Genomic DNA, 26960 nt, shown 5'->3' with positions numbered 1-26960 from the left:
AAAATACATTTTCAGCGTTGCCATTTGACCAAATACTAAACACACACACGGTGTGTCGGAAGTCCTTAGTAGCGTAGCAGATGTTGGAGCACAACTGGATTTAGCCTGTTGGTCAGGATGTGAGGGAAGGTGACGGGCGAACAGGAAGTCCCCGTGACTTAACAGGAAATGTTTTCCTGTTTGACTCTATTGTCTCCCAACTGACAGGATGAGACACGGCAACATGTGATGTTTACCATGTGGTGGTCAGGATGTGTTTTTGCTCGAGCTTTAATGTTTAACTTCATCAGAATATCTTGTGTAAAATAAAAGCACTTAGTGAAATTGGTTTATTATTCAGCACAGATATTTAAACAACTTATTATTCACCTTTTGTTGTCATTGTGGTTGATTTATAGATTTTTGTATGGGCTTTACACCACTCCAATGAGACCTTTGGCTGCAGGGTCAACGCTGCACGCACTCGAGTCATTTTAGTTCACTGAAATAAAACCTTAAACAAGTGATACACTTTTACATAAAGAAGTCTGTTTATTATTTGATAGATATATCATATGCATTTTCATATAATAGTTCTAATACCAGTAAGTCGAAAAATAATAATCATATTATATTTTATTATATATATATATAGATATATAGAAAACTAATCCAATAATCTACTTTTTACTTGGACTTTACTTCCTTGTAAAAAACAACATACTGTACGTATAATCTTCTCCCCAGCTTCAATATAGCGCTTCAAGGGAGTAAAGAAGATAATACAAAAAAGAAAAGTTACACCTGAACATTGCATCTTATAGAACTAGAACATCTGTCAGCAGCTAGTAATGATGACCATCTCGGTTTAAGACACAGGAAGAGGTTTTTTTCTTTTCTTTGCTAGAACATCTTTGACAAATATGCTTTTGTTTTTAAATTCAGTTGAAATGGCTGAAAACGTTAAAGACATTGGCAATCACATGATCCGCTGTATGTGGAGAGCAAGAGACAGAACATTAGATTACACCAGTCCCATTACACACTCTGAGGATGAAGGAAGGGAGGCAGAGAGCGGATAAACAGGGAGGGGAAATGAATCCGGCAGGGTATAGAAAGTTTCATTTATGTGCTTCTCCACCAATGGTGTAACATTTGTAAACAGAGGGTAGTGGCACATACAGTGCAGTCCTATATATCTTCTCTCACCCACCCCCAGCGTCTCTCCCCTTTTTTCTGGGTACTGTCCAGGAGGTAGCCACGTCACAGTTGGAAGGGAGAGATATCCACTTTAATCCATTTAGCTGCGGCAGTCTTTGTGAGTTTTACCAACCATACTAATAGCATTTCCACCAAAACTCCCCCGTGTCTCTCAAACTCTCGATATGTAGAAATGAAAACATGGAGGCAGTCAGTTTTAGGGCATGGAAGAGGCCATGGAGGACAGACCGTTCTCAGTCCTGGAGGAAGGCGTCCGGCGGTCCTCGTTTCTATCAAGGCCAGAGACGCAGGGGGGCTGGACCACTGTGACCCCCCCTCCGTATGAGGAGCCTAGCTGGTCAGGTGTGGGTCAAGAGGATGCATCAAAGCTGTAGAACAAGAACAAAAATAACATGTGTTTTTAATAATGTGTAACTTTTGTGGGGCCTTACGGAAAGAAGAAGTAGTTAGGTTACCGGTAGAAACAGGATTTCATAGACAGTGGAAATTCATTTTCAATTGTTTTTTATTGACGTTTGGAATAACACAAACATGTCATTACATTTTAGGGTTAGGGTTATCGCAGACTACGAATTGACATAGTCGAATCTGATTGGTTACCTCCTGCCAATAGTTGACTCATTCTAGAATAATGTGTGTTAGCCTGCTAGCTTTTCCTCATTGTAATTACAACTTCCTGCTGTTCCCCCCCATTTTCCAACTCAAAGAAGAAAAGCAAAGGGAGAGTCAGTGAGACAAAGGAAACAGCTGGTTATACCCACCTCCCCTTGCTGATACAAACGAAAAATTGCTCATTAATACAAAATGAATTTAGTGCAATGTGTGTGCTACATTCTTATATGAATAATCTACTAAAAAATGTATGTTTTGGTTTTACAACGGTAGCCTTTGGGAGTTCCTATCAGGCCTTACTGAGGCTGTCACCAACCTCTCCAACACTGAATTCAACCTTGAAGGCAACATTCAATTCTTACAATAATCCATCAAATGCTAATGGTAATATCTTGTTAAGAAATGGATTTTGCCATTTGCCAAAGGGATCTTTCCCAATCTGGCTACCCTATGTAATGGTCTTTGATTGTCCCTGAAATATAAAGCATTAGAATATGATTATTTAACCATAAATAAAGCCATCAGTCACAATGTCTCAGACAGATAGATAGATAGATAGATAGATATAGAGCATAAATCATATGAAAGCAAGTAGTTCTAAGTAAATATGATGTACGTTCCTGCAGGCTTTTGTGTTGCTTATCAATGACAGATCCTGGGTCTGTCTCCTCCACAGCACAGAGACCAGGGACTTTTACTCTGCATTGTTAGCACATCCTTTTTTTGCTTTTCTTCTGAGCTCGCAAATCTACTGACATAAAGTAAACTTTCATCTTCTGCTCCTCACCTGAGTCATTGATATTTTTGTATGAGGCACAGAAGCAACGAGGATGTGAATGAGAAAGAAAAGAAGGAAGACTTCAACCTTAAGGAGAAAGGGTCACCATATATGGGAGAACCACCATGAGCATGTGTGTGAATTATGCACATATGTATGTGCGTGTGTTCTGGCTAGGGGGGGGGGGGGGGGGGTGTGGCTATGTGCTAGCAGGGAGGTATGTCTTGTCTTGCAGTTATTAAATATTAACACGACCATCTCGCCCTCCCACTGGGACCTGATTGAAGATGTGGGATGGTGCACGGGGACAGGATTGGGTCACCTCTATCTCCGTAGTCCCACTGTAAAGCCACTGTGATTACACTTGGGCCAGAACAAGCTTACGAACACATTACTCATCTGGAGCTGGGACGCTCGGCTAACACAAGGACTGACCCTGCAGTGGCATGGGATCACAACAGAATATAAATTGAGATATTGTGTTGATCACCTAATGATTAGCGGAAGAACAGAGTGAAAATATTTTTATTATTTTGTAAGGTCCTGACTCAGAGACTTCTTATTGTGATCACAAATACCCTAAAACCCAACTGCTAAATGTGAATATGTTTAAAGATTTTGTATAAAAGAAGAGGTCTGTATGTTAAAATGGAATAATTGGAGCTAATTACAGGATTAGGGCCCCTCGTGGTCATTTTGACAAACACAATGACCTTCAATGGCTGTTCTTCTTCTAAAGACTTTAATTAACGCAAAATTAAAAAAAAGAGACAAAGTCGAGAGAGGTTCTTACCTGTCCCATAGCTTGACATTTCTACAGTTGTTGGTGCAGCAGCCGGCTGATATCAAAGCTGTAACAAAGAAAAAGGAAGAGACGAGATGTCAATGTGTTGTTTTGACAGGATAAGAGCGCCTCAATAATCAGCGAACAATGAGAAGATTGATTCTTGATTGAGTAAGAAGCTACAGTCAAGAAGCGATTAGCTAAACTTAGCAAAAAAAAGACTGCAAACACGGGGAAACAGCTAGCATGACTCCGTTTCAAGTTCAGGTACGTGGTATAACTATTTAAACTCTTTATCTTTGAGCCCAGCACTTCTGTAACACAAGCCGGAACCCCCTGATGAATAGCTGAAGAATTTGCCAAATCCTGAAATTTCCAAAGACTCAGATGACAGTTTTTAAGGTTTGTGAACAGATGAAACGTAAAGTATATATTACGTGTTAATTAGTGAGCTTTAGAGTTACTGTCTGGTGATTTGTTTACTTTGCACAGAGCTGAGATCTGGCTAACTTGATTTTAGTCTTAATGCTAAGCTAGGCTAATAACAGAGTGGGCTCCATATTTTAATCTAATTGGGTGTTCAATTTGTACCGGGAAGTCCGAATTTCCAATCCGAAATGTCCACTGAAACCCCCCTGAAGTCGGATTTCTGACCCGGACAGTTGGGAGAACCTCACTGAACTATTACATCAATTTAGCTTCTGGCTTATTTGTATGTCATTGGATCAGTTGTACACACAGTACTGTCCAACTTGTATCCATGGATGGGTTGCTACCATTATTTTACGTGTGTAATGTGTTATCAATTATTATTGCTAAGAATGAGTGACAAAGCTCATATCATTTTGTTACAAACTTTACAATTTAGATGCCAGGGAGGAAGAGCTTTTAAAATGCACTGAAAGACAACACTCACTCAGACGGTTCACGGCCTTGTTCTTTAAATGGTGTTGTTTAGAGCAGCATTTACAACTTTTCCACACCCTCGTCTCGTTTGTTTCAATCTCTGCTGCAATGGTGCAAGCGACAGCAACAACCTTCGAAGAAAATGTGAGTCATAATGTACACACACCTACAGGCTGACTGATTTATCTAGACCTTAATCTCAAAGTGTATCAAATTTAAGATGAGGAGATAACATGGAGCAATAGCAGGAGACAAATGGGGGCTTAACACGGGAGATCGAATCATGGGCTTTACAATTGTATTTGCAGTATCTCACAGTGACAAGTGTAAGACATCACACTATCGCTATAAACATTACTATCCTTAAACACAAGACAGGCTATGGACTCTATCTTGACATCTGGACCAAAAACTCTTGTGCTGCTTTAAATCATCTTACCAAGACAAATGTCAAAGTAAATGGTGTTCATCTAAAGCTGTTTTAAAGTATAGGATACACAGTATTGGCCCTTAAACTTACTGTGAGGTTCTGTTCAGAGCTTGGTACAGTTAAACGGTCGATAAATGCCTTTGCCTTAAGCAGTTCAAGCTCTGAAAGGAAAATGTTATCCCTTTATACCTCCTTTGTCCTTCAAAACAATTCTATTATCACCCCCCATGCTTGATAATGCTTTCGCTCTTTCTCTCTCCACCAATCATTTCCTCCCCATGAGCCCATAATCATGTTTTCACCACATTTCCTCTCCTTGGCGCGCTTACACTTCTTATTAAAGATTCATAATGCTCGCATCCGCCGAGTTCTGTTCCAGTAGCCACCTTCCTTAAGTCCCCTGCCCTTTTCCTTGCTTTGTTTATCTTTGGAGTGAAGAGGGGGGGTGCAAAACTGCACAGCGAGATATCAAAACTCCTTTAAAGTGTCGGGGGATGCAGAGGTGGGCTGGAGGGTGTTTTTCGTATGGAGGTCAGGGTGTGAAGAATGGAATTGATTTCACAGCTAAAGTGGAGCTCATAGACTGGTTAGAGAGTGGTTTATACATGATCCCATCTCACTTCCTTCTCAAACACAAACAAAGTCCACAGGAAGTTTAGCGGTTAGCTATTTAAATGGTAAAATTGTTTTTGTTTGGACATGCTCTGCTAGATTTTAAAAAACATAGAAGAGTCGAGCAATGACATCCAAGCAGTTTCTGAATATGTTTTTGGATGGATGCTGGAGTCCTGAAACATGGATTCATGTTGGTTTTATTGAGGCCAAATAAATATTAGGTAAGTGACCAGATGTGTTCCTGAGGATTTTTCACAATAATCACATGTCTGCAAGGCATTGTATTAACTTTGCCGTATGAAGGTTGCCCCCGCCCCTGTTCCTGAGCTCATTATCTTGTGGGGACGTCCAGATCAGTTTCAAACTTGCACAATATGTTCCTGTCATTGCATAATCTTTTATTTACATGTACACCAAAGTAGATACAACTGCAATGTTAGCAATTAGCCTTGGATACAGTCAAAATACAACTCCTAAGAAAACATGGAAATCACTACAACAAACGTATTGAGTAAATAAACGCAAGAAAAATTCAGTTTTTTGTTCCACGTATCAAGCTATCTCCGTTCTGGGTCTGAGATCTCACTCTCAAGCACAATAACAATTAGTCTAAATGGATTTGCTGTGTCAAGGTCTCTAGTTACACACAAACACACAAAGACACACACACAGGTCACAAGATTACTATCTGCTGTTTTGTGATGGAGCATTCCTGTTAACACAACAATCCAAGAGAATCTTTAAAGTGATCAATGTCTGATAAAACTTGTCATGTGACCCCGTCAAGGAGAAACATACAGCAAATTTGGCCCGTGTTTGTTGATTTAGTTATGAGAAGGGCGTTAAAACCAAAATTGGATTTAACAGGATGTGAGAGATGTGTAAAAGGGAAGAGGAGTCTGTGTGGGTCAGAGCAACAGTCGAGGCTATAGATAATGTGATTACTCGAGAATAATGTAGAGTTTAAGCCCCTTTAAATTTCACCTCTGTACACCAGAGCTCGAGTGAAAGCCTCTAAATGTTCCCACAAAGAGATCTGGGAGATTGGCCGGGGAGAAGCTGCTCCCACGCTGCATAAATCACTGCTCCGGGTAGAGGAAGAACTCTCCCTCTGGAGCCAGCCACCAATTATTAACTCCATTCCACTCATAATCCTGCAAATTCAAGTTCTATGAAGGTTGGTGCAATAAGTTTGATTCAAAAGGAAGCTGTGATCAAAATCAGCTCTGACAAAAATTTTAATGAATGTATCCGTATTCTTTGTCCGAACCAGTAATCACATTGTTATTGATGTCTGAATCGACCCAATCAACACATAAACTTTCTCTCCTCACAGATATTCATCTCTCAATCCTCTATGATCTGTCAACCCCCCCTCACTCCTTCCTTCTTCTTCTTCTTCTTCTTCTTCTTCTTCTTCTTCTTCTTCTTCTTCTTCTTCTCTCAACTAACAGGATCAATGCAAGGTAATTTCTCTCAGATCTCCTAAAAATCTGCCATATAAATTATTCAGCCGGGCTGCGCAGTGAAGCCTGTGGAGATGCATGGTAGATCAGTGACCTTCCGTTTAGCTAGCAGTCAGTCAGACAATCAGGGAGACAGTCAGCCAGTCAGGGAGGCGGCCATGTAGGAGAGCTACTTGTCTTGACGTCCCTCGGGCGACTACAGTCAGTGCTGTTACATGCAACTCTTCCAGCATGAGTCTCTGAATGCATAATACAGAGTGCACAGAACACCAAGAGGAAACGACGCAGAATAGTTAAGGATTCAAGTCAATGTTTGGTCAGTCGCACGGAAGGGCCCCAGTCTTGAGAGTCCAGACTTCTAGTCGATAAACCACTTCAGCCCCCGGGGAATTTCATCACTTTGGTCGTTTCTGCCGCACTAGATTTTACAACCGATATGCTGATTGGCTACACTGGTAATCAGTCATGGAGGCATAAGCTGTCAGTCCTTGATGGAGATATACCCTCGTGGCTTGTCTTTCTTTTTTGAATCTGTCAGGATTCTCATGTTTTGTCACATTTGTAGTTTTGTATGTCTGGTTATGGGTATTTTCCTCCTTGTATATTGTCTGGTCCTTCTTCCTGTGTTTTTCGCCTGTCATTAGTTTCCCTGGTGTGTCTAGTTGTCTGATTGTGTTCACCTGTTGTCCTTGTGTTTCTCCTCCCCTGCCCGGCTGTTTCTCGTCTTGTGATTACCCCTCCCTGTATTTAGTCTGTTCTCTTCCTGTGTTCAGTGTTGGTTCGTCTTGTGTCATGACTAGTTCGTCGGTGAGTGTTCTGTTTTGTCTTTGTTTATATCCCTAGCCTTGAAATAAAGGAGTTTTTTCAGTTTATATCTGCATTTGGGTCCTGCTTCCAACATACACCGTAACAGAATCAATTAAAGGGTGAGTTACTTTGTATAAAGAAATTAAAACTTTAAGTTGGCATTTTCAAGGCTGGCATTTTGAAATTCATGGACATAATGGCTGCCCTGAAGTTGTCGAAAAAACGTTTTTGACATTTTCTACGATACATATATAACTGCATGACTTCAACAACAGGTGTACTACTGCAAAGTGGCTTCAAATGGCAGATGTTATTAAAGCGTGCCCTAATGGGCTTATTTCCAGGTTCATATTTGAATGTTGTGCCTCAAAACGGTCTTTCTTTTTGTCCTACTGCCTGTGTTGCTGCACCTCTTTTGACCCTCTGTCTGAAACCAGAGCAGAGTATGCTCTGATTGGTTAGCTGGCCGGCTCTGTTGTGATTGGTCAACCGCTTAGAGCTGTCCCGCCCCTTCGCATATAAATGTGAAGCGCGAGTGAGAGAAACTCTCTCTGGAGGGAACTTGGGAAATGTAGTATTCACAGACCATTTACATACACAGAAACCTATTTAACACACTAAAGGAAAGGGAGAATCACAAAAAAGCACAATTGGGCGCCTTTAAGACAATTTATGATAATAGAAAATGATGCATTGACTCACTAAAGAACACCAGATGAATATACTGAAGAGGGACAACACAAGTTGGGTCTTTTGTTTTAAAGGAATCGTTCCATATGTTTGGATATACACTGATTTGCTTTTTTTGAGCATCAGTTGGGAGGCCATTAGCTTAGCTCAACGTTAAGAATAAAGGCAGCAAGAAACAGATGGCTTTATGTCCAAAATTCACAAATCTGTATACTTGAACCTCTATATATCACTAATGATATAATTAATGAATTGCTTTAATCTGTAAACAATTTTTTAAAAATGTTTTAAGTTAACCTTTTGAAGCTCAACTCAACGCTGGACTTTCATTTAGTCTACGGAACATTGCCATTTTGCCCATTTGGTGATTTAGAGGCACATTTCCCCTAAATCAATGGCTGCTATCCTACTGTTTAATTTTACATTGTTAATATTTAAACTCACATTAGCTGTCATATAAGACTAAGAGTATGAAAATAAGGGAATAAGAGAAAAGTTATGATGCTTTATTTTATGGTAAGTGTCTTCTGACTACTGTGTAAGAGCTATGATGAAGTGAGTGATGGCAGCAGGTAGGAACGACCAAGTATTGGAAGCCGGGGCTTCTGCAGTTTGTCTGACTGTGAGGCTGAAGTTCACCGTGGAGAGAGGAGAGCACCAAACACCAAACCCATTGGAGGAGAGCTGGATAATTGGAGCCCGGCAGGCTGATCAGGGCTTGTGCGTGCGTTTGTGTGTGTGTGTGTGTGTGTGTGTGTGCGTGTGTGTGTGTGTGTGTGCGTGCGTGTGTCTGTGTGATTGTTATTTTGCCTTTGTGATCCCAGGGAGAGTCAAATGGATCTACACACATCTATTTTAAAAGGGAGAGCTGACTCGTGCAACCACGTGCAAAGTCATGCATGGTATATAGGCGTCACATTGTGTATATATACGCAGGAATTTGAAAGCAACATTGTAAAGTCAACTATTATGGCATTTCATATTTAATCAAAAGAGATCAGCAGATCAGGAATAAACAAAATTCCATCTGAAAGATTTATAGATGTCGTCACAACGTCAGCCTTTAACTCTTCTTTGTTGCTTTTGTCCTCCATGTTCAAACCCCCACATCATGTTTTCCAAAGGCTCATGTTGTCAACCGCATTGATGTTGTACGCATCCTCCTATGACTCTCAAAGGTAAATTAAATATTTAAGCGGACATTTGCAAGATAAACTGATGTTGTCCCATTTTAACATGTCACCACCCATCACTCCTCAGTGCTGTTAAATAATACAACAGGATTATGAGAGATTCTGATGTATGTGTGTGGGAGATGGGTGTGGTTAAGATGCATTATTTCCCCAGCTGTGAATGATGTTAAGATTTCAATTATCCCAGGATTCTTTGCTGCTTCCTCCAGCGCAGAGAATCTGCTTTTAATGGCTTCTCTCCCCTCAAATCTCACAAGCCTTCGGACCTCCATGACCCATGTCCTGAGGCCAACATTTGTTTACACTCTCTGACACTGTTTTTGGCTCTCGTCTCCCTGGTGAAAACAACTAATCCTTCTCTGGTTGTGTCATGTTAAAAGACCCTTTGTATTAAGACAGAAAATGTAGTGTATCATAGAATAATGCATTGAAATATAAAATGCTGTTAATATTTCATCCGATTTTCACGCCTCAGAGATGAGCTGACATTAGCGCCTATGTACGGTATTTATATATTTCTGACTTCAAGGTAAATGAAGAACCCAAAACATTTGTAAATTGTCAAATAATTAACTATCGAAATTCACAATTACTAATTCAATCATGTCATAAACAGACGAGATGTGGGAGAGTTTCTAAACAGACATTTTTATAATGTTTTGCTGTTGTTCAATGCAGCCTCTATTAACTTCAATTCATTAAAAAAAATAAACTTCTTTTACTGTTTTGTTTAAGAATTCAGAGCAGGGTGAGTAATCGTTTCAGAAACAACAGGTGAACTATTTCTTTAAAGAAGTGAGAATAATAGTCTTGGCTCTCATATTAATGCACAGCTAGCTTGTCTATCTGTTGTGCATTTGTATCTCTGATCAAGCAGCGGCGATGAGCTGCTTTGCTGCTGCCATCGCTCTGATGGTTTTTACAGCCTCGCCATCTGCTACCATTGTTACAACAGGGATAGAACGTGAGATAACATATCGGGAACGTAACGTGTCAAAACCTCTGCAGCTGACAACATTATTATCCCTCCCTTTCACAACACCCAGGATCTAGTTCTCCATTTGGGCATAAATCTCCTGCCCATATTGTGCATTATGTGCATTTGATGTAACGTTATTCCTGACAGGAATGACAGACAGGAACGTGCGCGGCTCCCATTGTCTCGGATGGATGGGCTGATCCCAGGTGGAATGATTGGCACACCGTCATTATATTTATATCATTATCCCTTCTCTTTCAGACAGATCTTTTGGTCTGTGAGATCTCCTCCCAGAGATATTTAAATCAATTCCATTACCCCCAACTGCTCCAGACAGACTGGCTCGTTTCCTTTACTGTTACGGAAAAAAAATGACCTCTTTCATCCGGCTTTGCTTTAGCTGCAGGTAAGAAATGTAATTGAAGGAATTCTTGTGTTGCTTTCAACTGCAGTAGACGGTAATTTTCTGAGCTGCTATGTTAATTGTTTTTAATAGTTTCTATAAATGTGGGCTGCTGATTTACTGAATAATATGCCATGAAACTTTGTATTGGTATTTCTTAATAGTCTAGAGCTTAAAGCGACATTAATCAGCCTTTTAAAGAAGAAACACACTTTATTTTACAGATTCATAAAAGCACTGTTGCTCGATTTAATGAACTTGTCTGTTTTACCAATATCACCACATCTTGTCTGGCAGCTTCTGGGGGCTAATGTCAGCTAACGTTAGTCAGATCCCTTTGTCAGATATGGAAGACATAACTGATGGTTTAATAAGACAATGCACGCTTGGTACTTGGCACAAGCTGATGAAGAACGTCAATGAGTTAAATAGTTTTAATGTGAAGGAAGAAAAGTGTTCTAATTTCTCTTACAAACTGCATGATGGATAATGTTGTTTTTTTTTTAAGTACATGGCTGTTAATGTGTTTGTTAATGCCCACCATGTACATAAGGGACACTCGCCTCCATAACAGTAAATCCCCTCATAAAGGTAATAATGTTGATCAGAGTTCTGCCACTTATTTTGTAATGTTAGAGGATTGGGAAGCATTTAATTTAAACATATTTAGCTTGGATGCTGTCCTCTCTTCAAGTCCTCACAATTGGCTCATTTATGTACAGTGATATTTAATATACTGATTCAACTGATTTTGTTTGTGCATAGCAGATTATTAAGTAGTAGGGACACATTTGAAGACATCACCCTTGACTTTGCAAATCAATGAATCCAGAAATTACTCTGCAGTTCAATAGATACTGAAAATAATTGGTAATTACAGCCCAACTGGTCCCTGACTGTGGTCATTTTACCCAACAGGTTGGTAGAATGAAGCAGTTTATCAGATATTATCCCAACATTGTGGCCAATATTCTCTTAATGCTCTTTAGCAAACTCACTCTTTTTACAGTATCATCAGATCTTCCTTGTATCTTGATAGGAGCCAAACATAACTCTGAGCACCTTGTGCACTTGGCTACATCTGTCTGTCACCCCCCCCACCTCCTTCACTCCCACCTGATACCCTCAGACTGCCAGCTCTCTTCATGACGCACAGCTGAAGTAAATGGCACACAAGCTAAATGTGGTTACTGCTGGTGACTTTTTGACAGAGGTTCCCTGAGGCCCGGCGCTGCCCTCGTGCATGGCAGCCACTCAACTTCCAGTTAATTACCTGGCCTCGCAAGCTAATCTCCTCTTAGCTCAGTGGGCCGTTCCCCGTTGGCACGACCTGAGAGGACAAAGACTGCTCCCCATTCCACTGGGTTTGCGTGTCTACCGGATGACTGGGGCTTCTGTGGAACATTTGTCACATACCTCTGGGGTTTGGGCCGGAGCGACGCTAGTACACGCCAAGCTGGCTCCTTCATAACTCACACAGCTACTTAGCCGTGGAGCTGCTGGTGCAGGGAAATGTTTGGATGCTTCCTAAAACAGCCAGCTGTTCGACATGTTCATAAATACCGCTTTAATGATCTGTTTAAATAAATTTTAACGACAAATCATAATGGATACATCCACCAGAGTGCCAAAATGCATGACACACATGTTCATCCTGGTTAAATCTGTAGCGTATAATCATTGTCCTTGCTTCCTTCCAAAAATATGTTTTGTTCTCTTGTTAGAGACATTTCACACTCCATTTCCCATTGACATTACTGTTAGGAAAATGTAGCTGGTATTGAAGATATAAGACCAAAACGTAGTGCGCATTATTTGAGTATCACATGGCAAACAGGCAAAATAACTGTCTTTGCTCTATTAAGCTATAAAAGAGACGGAGCTGAGGGCGGCTTGATTAGGAATGACAATGATATGCACGAGAGGTAGATAAACAAAATGCCTAATCATGCACTCCCTGGTTAATGGCTGCAGTGATGGCCTATAGGCAAGGGTGTTTGGGATAATTGGTCTCAGGTGTGATTAAAAATTCAAATGCCATGATAGCATTTAAAAGGGATGCGAAAAAGACATCCACCTAGAGAAAAAAATGTCTGTTGGATTTGAAAGACTGCTGGAGCTTTTAACCTGTTCTCATTCCTTCACTGGTTTAAAACAGAGAATACCTACTCAAGTGTGAATGAGAGATATTTGTAGAACATTATTAAGGTTTTATATATAGTCTGCAGTGATAGAAACTAAGGATTGAGACATGGATGTATAAAGAGAACTGGATATAGCGTTGGAGGCGGGACCCCGTTCATTCCTATAAGAGTTTCTCAGTGGCGAATGAAAATGGAGCGACTGTAGATTCAAAAAGTACACGTATCTGCACTTGTTTTTTCTGTAAGCCCCCCCCCCCCCCCCCTCCAATTCGCAGCATCACTGCCATTATTGGCTCAGTCAGATGAATGGAAAGGGAAAATAAGTTGTAATAGTTTTAGAACATTTGACAACCAGTCACTAGAGATTTAAATAACAAATCCTGATGAAAACGGCAGGAGAAGAGCAAGTTAACATTAGCTGTTTCCTGTTGGCATGCGGGGAGCTTCACAATCCTGCTTAACTAAAAACGGAACTAACAGCTAAAAAGCATTGAGTTACATTATGAAGAACTCAAGCTCTATTCAGTAAGAATGAAAAGACTATTGGGCCAAGGTAAAGTAAAGCTTTATCAAGATGTTCACATTTTTATTAAAACAATATTTTTTTTGCCAAGAAACTTCAATAAATAAAGTTTTATTGACAACTATATTTCTGGTATCCTGACCCTCGTAGTCTGAACAAGTCAACCGACACAACACCACGCTACTTTGGTGAGCTAAACTAATGCAGAAAGGAAAAACTGGGATGGAAGCAATAAAGATGAAGGTTGTCTGGTAATAATACTAATCCATTTGAATTACAGCAGCCTAACTCTCCCTAAATCCTTTCATGCCATGCAGCTGTGACAAACATTTGAGTTTCTTCAAATGTCGCTTAGGCTGTGAGACTTCACAATTTGTCAAGGGGATGCTTTCCATCCATCGCCCTGGCAGACGAACGAGCGAGAAGAGGACCGAAGGGTGGAATCAGAGGAAGAAGAGAAGATGTGTTGCAGAGAGGAAAATGGAGAGGGACCGAGAGGGAGAGAAGAAACCATCCAGTAATCCACTCAAATACTTCCTCAACCCTATTTCCACAGCCAAGCTTGGCAAACAGCACATCCTCCGGACTCCTCCAGAAAGAGGGCTTTGAAATCAGAGTTTTCTCTGTGTCCGACAGCTGTTTGTTCACACTGGCAGCCAATTAGGATGGAAGGAGGGAGAAAGAGAGATATCCTGGCTTTCATAGTGACAGTGGAGAGGGAGAACATTATCTGAGGCCACAGCTTCAGCGATGATTTCCTGTTGCAAACAGGCAGCAGCACTTCTTAATAACAGACAGAGGAGCTGGATCGTGTCAGCTGATGCAATTAATAGGAGAATGAATGAGACACTCGGATGTTCTTTGCTAATTCGATCAGATAAAATAGCAGGAAAAATGCTACTGTGCTGCCAGTGTTTGTCAGTTCTTATTAAGTTAATATGATGGTGGCACAGAAAGCTTGATGCACTCAACATTAATAAAACATATGCAAATAGACACAACACAAGCAAATGAAAATACCTCACCAATTTAATGAAAGCTGCACTGCTTTTCAGAAAAAGGTCAATTGTTTCCAGGGAGGCATGAATAACACTGCTGAGACTCTACACGCTTGTCGTTTGTGGAATATCGAGTGTTTGAAGTTGGATTTCCATTAGAAATGTTTGAGTTTTCTTCCATTTAAAAACTACCATAACATAAGTGGTAATGACCAATATGTTCGCTCTATAATGAAGTAAATGTTGATTGCAGAATGGCTACAGAAGTTATAGAAGAATGAAAACAGATAGTTACATTAGTTCCCTATCCTCACTAGCATTGCTTTCAATATTCTGTTAACCACCGAGAAAGGATCGATTTACTGCACAAAAGGAAACGACCATTGCGCAATCAAAACAGGAAGAGGATAGCAAGTTTTCCCTCGGTAGCTATCCCTAGTTATGAAAGAGTGTCAAATAACTCTGCCGTTGCTATCATAAGAGGAATTGGGAAACAATATAACAACCAGAGTTGCTGTTTAAAACCAAATACAGAGTGTCCGGTGTTGTTGGTACTTGCTAGCCTCAGAGGAAAATGAAAAGCTTGCAGGTTGTTGGCGATAGAAAAAGATGTAAATTATTTATATATAAAGCAGGCATCTAAATCGAGGGATACCATGTAGACACGACCAAACATTTGCTAAAGATAGTTATTGCAGGTGAAAAAGTAAGTTATTGCTGGCTTGAGATGATAAGCCATTGTGGCTTTACCTCAGTGTGAAATGTAGTAACTTTCAGTGTGAGTGGTTAACCTGGAACTGTTTTCATACTACTTTTCATGTATATAAAGCGTAATACGTCTATGTATCGTAGCAACAGTATCTAAAGGAAGCTGTGTGTGTGTGTGTGTGTGTGTGTGTGTGTGTGTGTGTGTGTGTGTGTGTGTGTGTGTGTGTGTGTGTGTGTGTGTGTGTGTGTGTGTGTGTGTGTGTGTGTGTGTGTGTGTGTGTGTGTGTGTGTGTGTGTGTGTGTGTGTGTGTGTGTGTGTGTGTGTGTGTGTGTGTGTGTGTGTGTGTGTGTGTGTGTGTGTGTGTGTGTGTGTGTGTGTGTGTGTGTGTGTGTGTGTGTGTGTGTGTGTGTGACCCACTGTAGTATCTTTTTTCTCCCATGCAGCCAATTTTTTCCTCCCCCCCCCATCATCTGAGTGGCTTAGGCTAATATGCAGAACTTGTGATTGCCAAAGCAGAAAACATGATTAAGTCTCTCGTCTTTTTGAAAAAGACCCTCTGTAGCGCAGAGATCCTATAGGCTTAGCGAACAGTCTGGGTCAGGAGACTACAGTGTTCATGGCTGATTATCTTTTACCAAGGGGAAGTCTATCACATGAAGAGATGGACATATTTGTTCTGGACAGGATAACATCAGGATAACATTAGTTGCTATTCAGGAACTATTCAGGACCATTCAATTAATATATTCACTTTATACTCCCTGAATAGTCTTAATGCCTTTTCAGGTACGCCAGTGTTATTTACTGGTTCATGTATTTTGTTGGATGGAAGGCTTATTTTTAATATTTGTATTATAGTTATTTTGGGGGGGTCATATCCTACTCCCAGTTTTAAACCTCACACAATATAGTCCCTTTCCGACCAGACAAACAACCCACTAACATTGGCCTTTAGTCTCAAGTTGGAAAACGTACAATCGGCATTGATTCCCCGGACAAATGACTCTACAGTGAATCACGTAAAGGTCACAAGACGTCCCAGAATTAGATGCAATTTGTCATGATTCACAAATGCTGTCCTGCTTATCAAGGTTTTGAAGAACTCCTGAAAATTGATAAACATCTACGCATTACAGCAATTGCATAAAGTTGTTGATTTGACATTTACTCAGGGGAAAAAAGGGACCTGCTGACACCCAGCCAAATAGTACAATTATTATTATTACTTCTGTTTGTGCACAATGAATGAAATGCAATGGAGGCCACAGTTTAGGTAAGCAGTCTATTGCCTATTTTTAGCAGCTTATCATGTGCTTAAAACCCTGCATATAAGCGCTAAGGTAGTGTGAAAGGGGTAAACGTGTGATGAGCTTCCCAAAACATGCAGAAGCAGTGTGTAGTAAAAGGCCGTAGAGGTCAGAGTGTTGTTTTGCTTTCATTTTGGATTTTGTCAGGAATTTAAACGGCCTGAGCTGTCGAGTGGCCCGGGAACATGAGACTTTTCTTTGTTTGGATACAACACTACAGTGACCCTGGATGGGACACTCTGGCACATCCATACAATTCTCACACACACACACGCGCGCACACATGCAAGTAGATAAAAAATGAAATAATACTGTTCAAAGGGCTTAGAGGATAATCCAAGTGAGTAGAGTGTACTACATCGTCACAGGAATTTAATTCCCTCTTCGTCCAAAAATGGACATTGCAGTCAGGATGGGTCAGAGGATGACACATGGACACGGCCACAAAGCTGCTCTCTTTACTTCTCCTACTTTACAATACACTCTATTACAGCCTGTCATCCTCCAAAAATCGACCAAAGAGGTTGATTGTTCAGCAGCTTATTACGACCTATAGTCACGTTTTAAAGTTTAGCACCTCTAGTGGTCGTGTAATAAAAAACAATTTGCGGCAATTGCAAACGCTCCGGGGGGTCGTATATTCACAAATAACCCTCTCTGGAAAATCCTAAATTGTAGAATAGTTTGGCCAATAAAATGCTTTTTGATTAGATTTCTAGCGAGAAGTGTATATTGTACTTTTAGAATCCAGGTCCAGTGGATGTGTAAGATCTGTAGTTTGATAGATATTAAGAGGATGATTTGAGGTCTCGCCAGGAGAATGTGTATATACTACATCTTTCCCCTATTCATTTCAATTGACGGCAGCGTCCATGTAAAGTTGGCGTCAACCCTCACGGGGTGAAAACAGTATTTCCGGTCTCTAAGTTTTCATAGTAAAACCGGAAGTATTCCCCTCACTGTCAAATTATTTTACAGTGATATCTGCCTTACTCATCCACTAAAAAACATCAGTTTATCCTTAATAATTACATAACCTTTATTGGTTTCAATTGTGTACAATGCTTTTGTGTTTTTAACCTTCGATCTGGAGAAACAAATAGTTTTTTGGGAGTTTAGGATGGCCGAAGACACTACACTACCCATAATCCTCAGCTATCGTTTGGGACTACAACACCCGCTTTGCTTGACAAACCCTGTGATTAGCTCTGTGATTGGATGTTGGAGTGGCAGTGCGCCAAGGTTACGCCAAGCTTCAAACAGCTCTTTGAAATGGAATGAAACCACGGCAGACTATCCAAAACTGGACTGAAACATGCACTTGTCAAGGTTCAGAGGCAAATTTTGCAAATATGGCAGTAGCCATCGATCATCTTAAGATAAGATAAGATATACATTATTGATCCCAAGTTGGGAAATTTTTTTGTTACAGCAGCATGTACAACATGCAATTTACTGTTGCTTTGTAATTCTACTCCACTACAATTCAGAGGTTAACCTGGTATTTTTACTCCACTACATTTATTTTAGTTACTTTGCAGATTCTGATTAATGATGTGAAATATATACAACCCTTAAAGCAGACTTTAGTTACAGTGATTGTCAAGTACCAAAATAAACTATGTAATATATTAGACGTTAAGTACTTTGCAGGCTTAATATTTATCTCTAGATACCCCCAAAGTTTTTTTCTTATTCAAAAGAAGACCTTAACTTAAAGTATTCTTTAATATTTAAATAAAGCCTTATTAGTTTATTTGTTTTGCACATCTTCCTATTAATATATTTGGACGTCCTGCACTAAACTGTTTCATTGTAGAGAATTCAATAACGTGCTTTAACGGCGGTGCGGGTTAAAAAACTGTCAAGTTTACAGTGTTAACACAATAAATTATACTTTATGAAGATGTTACAAATAACAGACAGCCTACAATGCTATAATGACTTTGTATTATTAGTGTAGGACACTTATGTATGTATAACATCTGAAGATGTGTAGTTTTATTCATGTTTCCACATAATTCTACAGGATATTGCTATATTATTTCACATATTGTAGTTCTACACATTAATGTCTGAGGTATATCCATCATTTAATGGTAAGCTATTGGAATTCTGAGTGATTCCATAGATGTGTCTCCCATCACCCAAAACCCCTGACTATTCTCTCAACTCAGTATTTACATTCTTTAATTCAAAGAAAATCAGTAATATCTTTAAAAATGTCAAGTCCCTTTCTATAAACTGTGCACCGTTATGGTGTAAATATTACCTATCTACCAATTGGATCAAATATAAAAGTCAGCCGAATTACTGTTGATACTACAAAGAGACGTATTGTGCGAAGAGAAATTGAAGATGTTGTTTAATTACTGATATATTTATGATCCACGTCACATATTCAGTTTTGGCGGTATTTCTTCCAGTTTGTCCAGAAGTCTTCTCATCAGGGCTCTATAAATAGAGAACTACGGCAGATGTGTAATACTTAATGCAGCCGAACCGTGTATTACAATGCCGGTATGTGATGACTTCCAAAGAGAAAAGCAAGCACACTCGAAATAAAGTATTCTTTTTTTTTTGTATGTTTTCGGATTTCACATCGCATAAACACCATATCCCAACGTGCATTGCTGCTAAAACATCCAATCACTGAGCTTCAACGATAGCTGAGGATTATGGGTAGTTTGAAAACCTCTGAAAAAAGAAATGGGTCTCTCGGAATCAAAAGGGAAACATCTATGGGAAAAACACAAAATCATTGTACACAATTTAAACCAATTAATGTCGTGTAATTAACAAGGATAAACTGATGTGTTTTTAGTGGATGAGTACTGCAGATATCACTGTTAAATCATTTGTCAGTGAGGGGAATACGGTTTTATTATGAAAACTTCGAGACTGGAAATACTATTTTCACCCCGTGAGGGTTGACACTAACTTTACATAGGGGCAAAGACATACACGTTCTCCTGGCGAGACCTCAATTAATCTTCGTAATATCTATCAAACTATAGATTTTTCAAATCCACTGGACGTGTATTCCAATATACACTTCTCGCTAGAAATCTAATCAAAAAGCATTTTAATGGCCAAACTATTCTACAATTTAGGATTTTCCAGAGAGGGTTATTTGTGAATATACGACCCTCCGGAGCGTTTGCAATTGCCGCAAATTTTTGTTTATTACACGACCACTAGAGGTGCTAAACTTTAAAAGTGATTATAGGTCGTAATAAGCTGCTGAACAATCGACTTATTTGATCGTATGAGTTGGAGGACTTGTTGCTCTATTAATACTCTTTATTTTCATCACTGTATTTAGAAGCAATACATTCAGTATGTGCACCGCTTGTCTAATATTGTATGCCTTGTCACTTTTATACTGTGTTGTGACAGTTGAGGTTGGTGGCCTTGTGAGGTCAGTTGAGGAATAAGGGCCCTGTGGGGACATCTGTTATAGTGATCAACAGCCATTCTGACAGATAACTATAATGATACACCAATATTACTCCATAGCAACACACACACACTCACTCTTTTCTCACACAAAGGCTCAATTAAATATTTGTGAACATGGTTTAAGGCGATTTGTTGCATGCATTTGACTTGTAGTTCACAACACTCATGCTACAGTGGGGCAAACCACTAGACTCGAGGGCCAGTGACTTCCCGTGTGCACTCACAACAATTTCCAATTAAGGATTTGCAAGGCATTACCGTGGTGAGGCCTTTTTGCAGACATCATACGGGTTTCAGGTTACATCAAGATTCAAATCACTTATTGAGCTACAGAGCACACAGATAAAATAGAAACAGAATGATGATCCAAGTCAAAGTTGTGTCTTTGCATTAATCTGGCGCAAACTGTAATTTCTAAGGCTGTAATGGCTGTTTTGTACCATAAACCTAATTATATTCCTTCCTTTCTGCGAAGGAGTTATGCTTTTGCAACAGGACTTCTGGCCCTTTATGAAAAAACAAAAGATAGATAGCTGTTTTAAGTTAATAAATATGTGTTACTCGGTAGCTGCCAATATAATCAGGGTCTAATAGCATTGGCGACACTACTTTCGGTTGATGCTCTGTTATTTGGAGTGTGCACCTCGAGTGGTACTGCCATTGTTGTGTGACATCATAAAACAGCTTTTTATGTAAGATTTTAATAAGAGGTTGAACAAATCTTAAATTTCCAAGTTCTTGTAAAGTAACATTGTTCTCCAGTATGGGTTGAGTCCAAAAACACAAATAATTTCCCATAATTCAGCTCAAAATGGTCCTTTAGACCATTGACGTCTGGCAAATAAAAAGATGTCTTCATTTTCTACAACTTCTGTTTGATTAGTTCTGTCAATTAATGTATTTTTACTCTTCAAACCAACAAGGGGAAAAAACCCAGATGACATAAAAATTACATCATCATTTGTCAGACTCCGTAAATCAGCCCCAAAACTACAGATGCCATACAACCGTTTTTACAATAAATACTCCAAGTAACTAGTAAACTGATTTCCAATGCGAAAAATATGTAGAATGCCCCTTTAAGGTCATGCTAATGTTAGCAAAGATAGCACGCATTGATTTGTCTTTGCTTTGCAATTGTCTTTTTTACAAGGAGACATAATAATCAATAAGCAAAAATGACTTACTGTTCCATAACAATTGCACATAATATCACATGACTAACTATTTGCCTCACTACATGAGAGGTTATTGAACTTCTTCCAGGAATCACTCTGCTCTGTGTACACTGTTTCTCTTGTATTTTCAGCTTCGTATTGCCAAGGCAGGCAGATATTTCACCTTGAGGAATTTGTCCTTTAGCTTCTGCCAGCTCTGTGCCACTCAGCACTTTTTTCCCCCTAGACTCCAGAAATCATTATCAGCCACTGTGGGGTATTTAAACAGCAGCCAAGTTGGTACTTTGATATTCCTCCTTCTCTCTGACACCCTTAACTCTCCCTGATCTCACTGGGAACAGATCAGCGAGACGGGAAAGATTTGGAGGTAATTTATCATCTTAAGAGGTGCACGCACGTGTGTTGCAACGTTGCAACGCTACACTGATATCTGAGCATGGTTCATTTGAGTCCAATATGTTCAACTTATAGAACGTTAAAAATAATCAAATAATCTGTTCCCTTTTACTTTCTCTCTCATCCACCGAGCCAACCCACATTCCTCTCGAGACGCCAGAAAAAAATCAATAATGCTGTAAATGTTGCAACAGTCAGAACGAGGAAGAGTATCTGTGTTTTTTCAATAAAATAAATGTGTTCTACTGAAATCGCCTTTAACACTTTTGTTGATTTTCCTTATTTAATTATTTTTAACAGTTTTTACAGAGATTGTGTCTTGAGTTCATGTAAGACTTTGACTGTATAAGATTATTCAAAATGTCATCTGGTGAATTTAAAGGTATAACATGTAACATTTCTGCATTCAAATGGCTGAACACAATTAGAAATATCTTTATACCTATACAATTTGGCAAACTTTAGCTAGAAGCTGTTATAAATTGGATCTTATCTAGTTTCAAGCCACATTTTTACGATAAATGATTTAGATCTGGAATGTTTTCAACTTTACATTTTAAGATCATCTGACTTCTGGATCTAATCATAAAAACAAGCTGACTACATTTGAGCAATTAGCTCACAGCCCCTGTGTTGCTCGGGGAAACACATAATATGTTGTACTTGAAGGTGCTTTGTTTGTTATGGAAAGGAGGGGAACGCTGTGGATAATTCGGCTCCCCTTTCAAACCTTTCGAACAATAAACACTGAACGAATCCTAACCCCGGAGAATCCTAACCCCAATGACCTTTTGGTGAAGACAACAACTCCCACGAGGCTTCATTACAAAGTAACCAAACTTTGTTGTTGGATATTGTTTAAATCGAGAAACTCCTAGATGCAGTTAAAAAAACAAAAATTGCATGTATAAGGGTATGTGCGCATGAGAACGTTTGTGAATACATTTGAAAATTGAGACATAGATTGACCCCATGCACTCACACACAAACCTACCATTCATGCCATTGTAGATGCCCCGATGGTTTGGCGACAGCTCGTCTCCAGCCGGCCTCCTCTGCCCGTCTCTCACCGGGCTGCCAAACTTCACATGGTCGGGGCTCAGACTGTACTGGTGCCTATGAGTTTCAGGGCTGCCCCCCTGGACCACGCATCCCTTTTCGTGGTGCTCTGGGGCCCCTAAATGTGCCTGCCTGGGCTCGGGGCTCCCGCAGCCCAAACTGCTGATGCTGCTCCTGTGGTGCCTCTGATAGAGCTCCCCGCTGCCCCCCTGACCCAGGAAGTGCTGCCTCTGGCCCAGGAGCAGGTCAGAGGTGTGGTGCTTGGGGTGCTGCTCCGGACTGCGTCGGCCCACGTTCCGCCCGTATTTTTCCGGGCTGAGACCCTGCATGACTCGACTGTGGTCAGGCACGGATATGGAGCCGCAGCGGGGGCGACGGAGCTGGGGCAGCGTGTACGGGTACTCCAGGCTGGTACTCCTGTGGCGTCCTGCAGGGTGCTCAGGGCTGGACACATCTCTGTCTCCCCCGCCTCCTATTCCACTGATGCTGCTACACCTGGGTTTGTGCACCAGCTCCGGGCTCCCTTTCTCTCCACTGCTCCCAACCCCACCCACCCCTGGAACCAGGTGAGGCTGCTTGTGGTGAAGGTGATCCGAGCTGTCAGCACTTCCTGCGCTGGAGGTGCTGCTCCCGTCCCCTACGTCTCTCATCAGGAGCCCCTGCCCGGGCACCAGCAGCAGACTACTCTGGCTGTCGATGGAATTGCGGCACCCTCCCATCCCTACACTCCCTCCCCCTATGCTTCCTCCTCCGCCACCGCCACTTCCTCCACCTACCACCCCCTTCTCCTCGTCAAGCAGCAGGCAGAGCTCCTTCAGCTCCAAATTCTCCCGGATGACCTCCTCCTGCCGAAGCTCCAGCTCCTTGAGTTTCTGGAGGTAGAGGGACACCTCTTTGCGCATGATGCTGGCACTGTAGCGTCCTAAGCGCTGCCACTCCCTGGATACACGCTTGCCTTTCTGGCGGTCATCATCCAGGAAGCAGCACAAGTCCCGCAGCTCGCGGTTGTCCTCCTGCAGCTTCTGGTTAATATCCTGAGGGAATGGGAAGGAAAGCACAATAGACAAATGAGTTTAACTGGCATTAGGGAGCAGATAGAAACCAAATGTGATTTGGATTTGGTATAAAATTAATGAATTTGTTTTCTATTGATTTAACTCTGACTAAATCGCTACAACAATTCTCCATTTTCAATCCATTTCACTGCTCTTTTATAGATTTCAGTACGCTGTATGCAATCATAATGAAATGAAATCCTAATCCACTCTATCTTTTCCCTCAAAAGCACTGCCTCACTATGTGCCATTCAACGTGAAGTAGACTGAGAGATTGGAGAGGGCCTTACATAAAACTGAAAGCAGTGAAATCTCACGCCCCATACATTTCACACCTAGCAACGTTTACTTAAACATCTCCCCTTCACCTCCCCGAGAGCTCCTTCTTTATACCCTTGCTCTCCCGCTCCCTCCCTCTCACACCCTCCAGCTCTTTCCTGTGTAATTAAGCAGCGTGGAAGTGTGGAGAGGTGACGAGGTCTCTGAAAGAAAGGCAAATGATCCCCATGTGTTTCATCTGAGGCTACCTCAGGCTGGGTCTCAGCTTTAACTGCAAATATTGTGGACACTGTTCCACAACCCTCTTATTAGCAGTGCGGAATATGAAGGCAGTACAAAGGTTATGGAAAAGGAGAATGCTTGCATAGACTTTTGAAGCAAATGCCACGTTGTTCTAAAGGCAAATTGTAGTGCACATGCTGTAGATTAACATGCAGGGATTGTCTGGGAATGTGAGGTGTGTGTAGCTCAGACAGAAATAAATCTGGACTCCAGATTTGAGCTTTGGCATTATGAACAGAGAGACGTGATCTTCACTTGAGCATAAGAAGGATGGACTCCTATTTCAATGGCCTTTTCAGCACTTTAACTTGCTTTGTTGTTCTATAAACTGAGGGTAAGGCTGTGTGATGTGGTTATATGCATCATTAAAATTATTAAAAAACTCAATTGTAAAAATATTTGTTATATTACATTTTGCTACATTTTGTTTTTTTCACTATGATTTCACATAAAACTGTTTAATATCGTCAAGCCTTTAGTTTAGAGATACATTTTGTAAATAATTTCCCTTTCTTTGTTAATTTAACTATTTTTGATCTTCATGTATTTCCAGGAAGTTAAATATAATCTATAAACTCTCTTTAAGCATACTATAAAGTATGTGTGCACACAGTGTTCATTCACCTACATCACACTCTCATGCAGGCCTGCACGATGAACTTCGATAATACCATCTATTCTCACACCATGTTCACTAAAAAGCAGAGCATCCATCCTGCTATGCGCGCTCTCAGGTGTGCTCCAAACCTATGATCTCATCTTTCACCGATGCGCGCCCCCTCCTCACCTTCAGCCCCCTGATCTCGTTCAAGTGCAGCTGGAGGCTGCGATTGACCTCTCGGATGAGATTCCCGTGGTCCAGAATCACGCTCATCTTGTCGGCCTCGGACCGCCTCAGCCGCCGCACCAGATCCTCCTTGCCCCACTTGAGCAGCTCCTCGTCGGTCAGGCCGGAGACGTCCTCCGCCGGACTTTCCGTCTTCGCTATCGACAGCTGGAGCTGGGGCTGGGGCTGGGGCGGCGGAGTTGCTTTCTCCATTGGCAGGGCTCCTCCGGCACCGACAAAGAGCAGAAAATAGTCCGAGGCTCGTTGGCAACGTCTGCTCGCATCCGCTCCCTGGTCGACTTGAGGTGTAAAACGGTTACCGGCAGAAAGTCAGTCGCATAGTTTGGCCTTTTTTGTTCAGTTCGCTCGCGACACTTCCACTCTCGGCTAGAGCAACAGCTGACGATGCCGGCTGAGCGCGATACAGTGGGAAAGCTGCTCTGCTGTATATCACTGCAACATCCTCACAGCCACATTACAGTGCTTGCAGTGTGAGTTATCGTCTCGGTTTTGTATCCAAAATCGGTCCCAAATAAGTGAGAAAAGCTTCCGCGGACAGTGGATGCACACACCTGCCGCCTGTAGGTCCAGCACACTGCGAGGGAGAGAGGGGAGAGTCTGCTGTGCACGATAGAAACATACAGAGAGAAAGAAGAGAGGGAAGAGCTCTCCCCCTTCTCACTCCCTCTCTCTTGCTCTCTCCCTCCAGGGGTTTATGCTCCACCAAAAATACAGCTTGGTTACAGCGCCACTTAATGTTCACAGACACTCTAAACAAGCTGTGCGAAATGCTGAGTTAATTTGCACTCTGGCTGTTTTAAGTGCAAGTGGGAAAATGCAGTATTGTTGTAATGTGTTGACCAGGGAAACACTTATAGTATAAACTAAGACTTTAAAAACGTAGGTGCATACAGACTTTAACTTTAATTTCATAGCATATTTCGTTTTTGTGTTTTTATTATAAACTAATACCCATTCCCAGATTGTAGGATAAAGTACATTTCAGTTGTTGTCTAACAGTGTTACAATGTTTTATAGTTTTTAAAGTTCAAACGATGGATTTTGCCATACATATAATAGGCAAGATATTCTGTTTAAAAAGTGGTTTTGGTGAACACACACACCAAAGTCCCAGTTAGTGAGCCAAGCCATGAACGCAGCACAACCATCAGTTTCCAGCAGTTAACTCCAGCACCATGGACAGCTGTTAATGGGAGCAACAAGGCTGTGGCCTTCAGATATATACACAGTAATTCTGTTAACAACACACAGCAGTGTGTACGTGTAGGTTACCATTTGTTACCTTTTTCTGAAGGGATGTTATTACTGGGAGCAAGGGTGAGCAATAATTGTTAAGGCTGATTGATAGGAGTAGTGATGCAACCCCTGTTTAGTGAAAGATTTAAACGTGCCTCAACTGTGTGAAATAATTGTGTGAGTTTGTCAAAGTACTGTGCGTTTACTTTTGTTAAGCAACAAGTGCACATCACAAAGCGTATCATATTTTTTAAGACGATATCTATTAATTAATGAGTTGTGAAGAGTTATGTAGAGTGAAGCTTTATTAAGTAATTAAACCATACACTAAAGAAGGGTTTAGCATGAAGCCTCTTGTAAAATAAAAATTAAATTAGTTGTAGTAAGTGTATTTATGTTCTATTTCAGTAACATTCAAATGATTGCTTTAGAGTAAAACGTATGAGTATGATATTCTCTTCTAAGGGCCTACAGAGTAGAAATAGACAATATAAATTATGCAGCTAAAAAAGGCTACAACATAGTAGGTCCACTTATGTGAAGCCTATTTACACAGTGAATAATTAACTTCAATCTGTAGCCTTGTGGTCGTTTGGGATTAATCACCTATCTAGTAGCCTAC

The 26960-nt window shown here is 40.8% G+C and overlaps 1 protein-coding gene across 1 annotated transcript; it reads right to left on the bottom strand.

Annotated features, from left to right (window-relative positions):
* Window positions 1-805: 805 nt before the first annotated feature.
* ccdc85al (coiled-coil domain containing 85A, like) lies at window positions 806-25731 on the bottom strand. Its single transcript, XM_034094745.2, has 4 exons — window positions 25043-25731; window positions 22575-23673; window positions 3384-3441; window positions 806-1568 (listed from the first exon to the last, which is right to left on the bottom strand). Exons 1-4 carry the CDS (start codon window positions 25292-25294, stop codon window positions 1550-1552), a joined length of 1428 nt encoding a protein of 475 aa, XP_033950636.1. The 5' UTR covers window positions 25295-25731; the 3' UTR covers window positions 806-1549.
* Window positions 25732-26960: the final 1229 nt, after the last annotated feature.

This window comes from Pseudochaenichthys georgianus, chromosome 1, assembly GCF_902827115.2.
Source record: "Pseudochaenichthys georgianus chromosome 1, fPseGeo1.2, whole genome shotgun sequence".
Taxonomy (NCBI): Eukaryota; Metazoa; Chordata; class Actinopteri; order Perciformes; family Channichthyidae; genus Pseudochaenichthys; species Pseudochaenichthys georgianus.
The sequence above is the reverse complement of the archived record's forward strand: the minus strand, read 5'-3'. Positions and strand labels throughout refer to the sequence as shown.

What these genes read in the sequence shown, in the direction of transcription:
- ccdc85al (XM_034094745.2), bottom strand. Translation starts at nt 25,294, where the DNA reads ATGGAGAAAGCAACTCCGCCGCCCCAGCCCCAGCCCCAGCTCCAGCTG. An exon ending in ACGAGATCAGGGGGCTGAAG is followed by an intron (nt 23,674 to 25,042) that starts GTGAGGAGGGGG and finishes CCATTCCCTCAG; the next exon opens with GATATTAACCAGAAGCTGCA. An exon ending in CATCTACAATGGCATGAATG is followed by an intron (nt 3,442 to 22,574) that starts GTAGGTTTGTGT and finishes TCTTTGTTACAG; the next exon opens with CTTTGATATCAGCCGGCTGC.